The 1,262-nt window shown below is 57.4% G+C and overlaps 1 protein-coding gene across 1 annotated transcript; it reads left to right on the top strand.

Moving 5' to 3' along the window:
• Positions 1-55: 55 nt before the first annotated feature.
• LOC111648551 (histone-lysine N-methyltransferase 2C-like) lies at positions 56-1,211 on the top strand (the record flags this gene model as incomplete). The annotated part of the gene is made up of 4 exons (XM_023398364.1): positions 56-99; positions 177-461; positions 555-928; positions 1,006-1,211. Coding segments are annotated over 4 exons (909 nt in total), but the record flags the coding sequence as incomplete, so codon positions are not given.
• Positions 1,212-1,262: the final 51 nt, after the last annotated feature.

A 1,262-nucleotide genomic window follows, 5' to 3' on the forward strand; every position in this document is an offset into this window, starting at 1 on the left:
CTCTCGCTCGCTCTCTGTCTCTGTCTCGCTCTCTCTGTGTCTGTCTCTCTGTCAGAGTCTGTGTTCTGGGCCTGGTCTCAGATCGTAGACCTGGTCCAGGTTTCTGGTGGACTTCCTGGAGGGTGACGCACCAGAGTAAATGTCCATGTGTTTTATTGTAGTTTTTCTCTCCTCAGTTGCAGCAGTCTCCAGGAAGACAACAACAACAACAGGACTCATTTCCCAGAACCCCCAGCAGCCAGACCCCAAAGCACCCTGGCATGTCAGAGGAAGGCGGGTTCTCTGGTTTGGCCAGTCAGACCCCGGGTCACGACCCCTTCGAGCAGGGTCACATGACACCAGGCCCCTCACAGACAGACAAGACGGCAGCCAATGAAATGACAGCATTGGGTGTGGCTTCTTTAGATGGACCAATGAGCATGCTCCCTCAGCCTGGTGACTCAGAAGAGAAGTTAAGACAGGTAGGTCAGGTGGTCTCACCTGTTGTTTCTCAATTCTACTACAATTCTCAGTTGTGCTGTGTTCTACTCTGTTCTCTCTGTGTTCCTGAGCAGCGTCAGCGGCTGCGGCAGCTCATCCTGAGGCAGCAGCAGCAGAAGAGTGCGTTACGGCAGGAGAAAGGTCTCCAGGAACCAGGTTCAGGACCAGCTGCCCCCCCCGCTGGTCCACCCGGCCCTGCTTCAGGTTCAGGAACACCCCGTCACTGGTCCCAGGAGGACTCCTCCTCGGCTCCTCCAGCAGACCTGTTTGGACGCCCACCGCCCCCCTATCCCGGCACCGTGAGGCCCGGTGGGCCGGTGGTGTCTTTAGCCCCCAGGTTCCCTGGGGGTTTCCCAGGGGAGCAGCAGAGGGGCTACACCCCCAGCGAGGCTCCCTTTCCTAGGCAGAGCCTCCCCAGAGAGCTGGGTGTCAGAGGACCAGTCCTGAGGTGAGGGGACGAACAAAACCTGGTCCTGACCGGATGTGATCATGTGGTCTGTTGAACTCATATCTCGTCTTCTCCAGGATCGCTGGTTCTCCAGGGCTTCCGGGACTTCCGGGACCTCCAGCGGGCCTCCAGGACTCCTTCCTGCGTCCTCCCCAGGGTTCTCTGCCTGGATCTGGACTCGCTGTGGAGGGAGTTCCTGTCCAGATGAGAAGGCCGATTCACGGAGAGTTCAGTGGCATCCGACCGCTGACCGCTCCCAGTGCTCACCCACACATGATGCCAGGTTAGGAAAGAACCATTGATAAGTTGATGGATTTATTGATCAAAAATCAGT

This window comes from Seriola lalandi, unplaced genomic scaffold (assembly GCF_002814215.2).
Source record: "Seriola lalandi dorsalis isolate HSWRI2012SDOR001 ecotype SW California unplaced genomic scaffold, Sedor1 jcf7180002042671, whole genome shotgun sequence".
Lineage (NCBI taxonomy): Eukaryota > Metazoa > Chordata > Actinopteri > Carangiformes > Carangidae > Seriola > Seriola lalandi.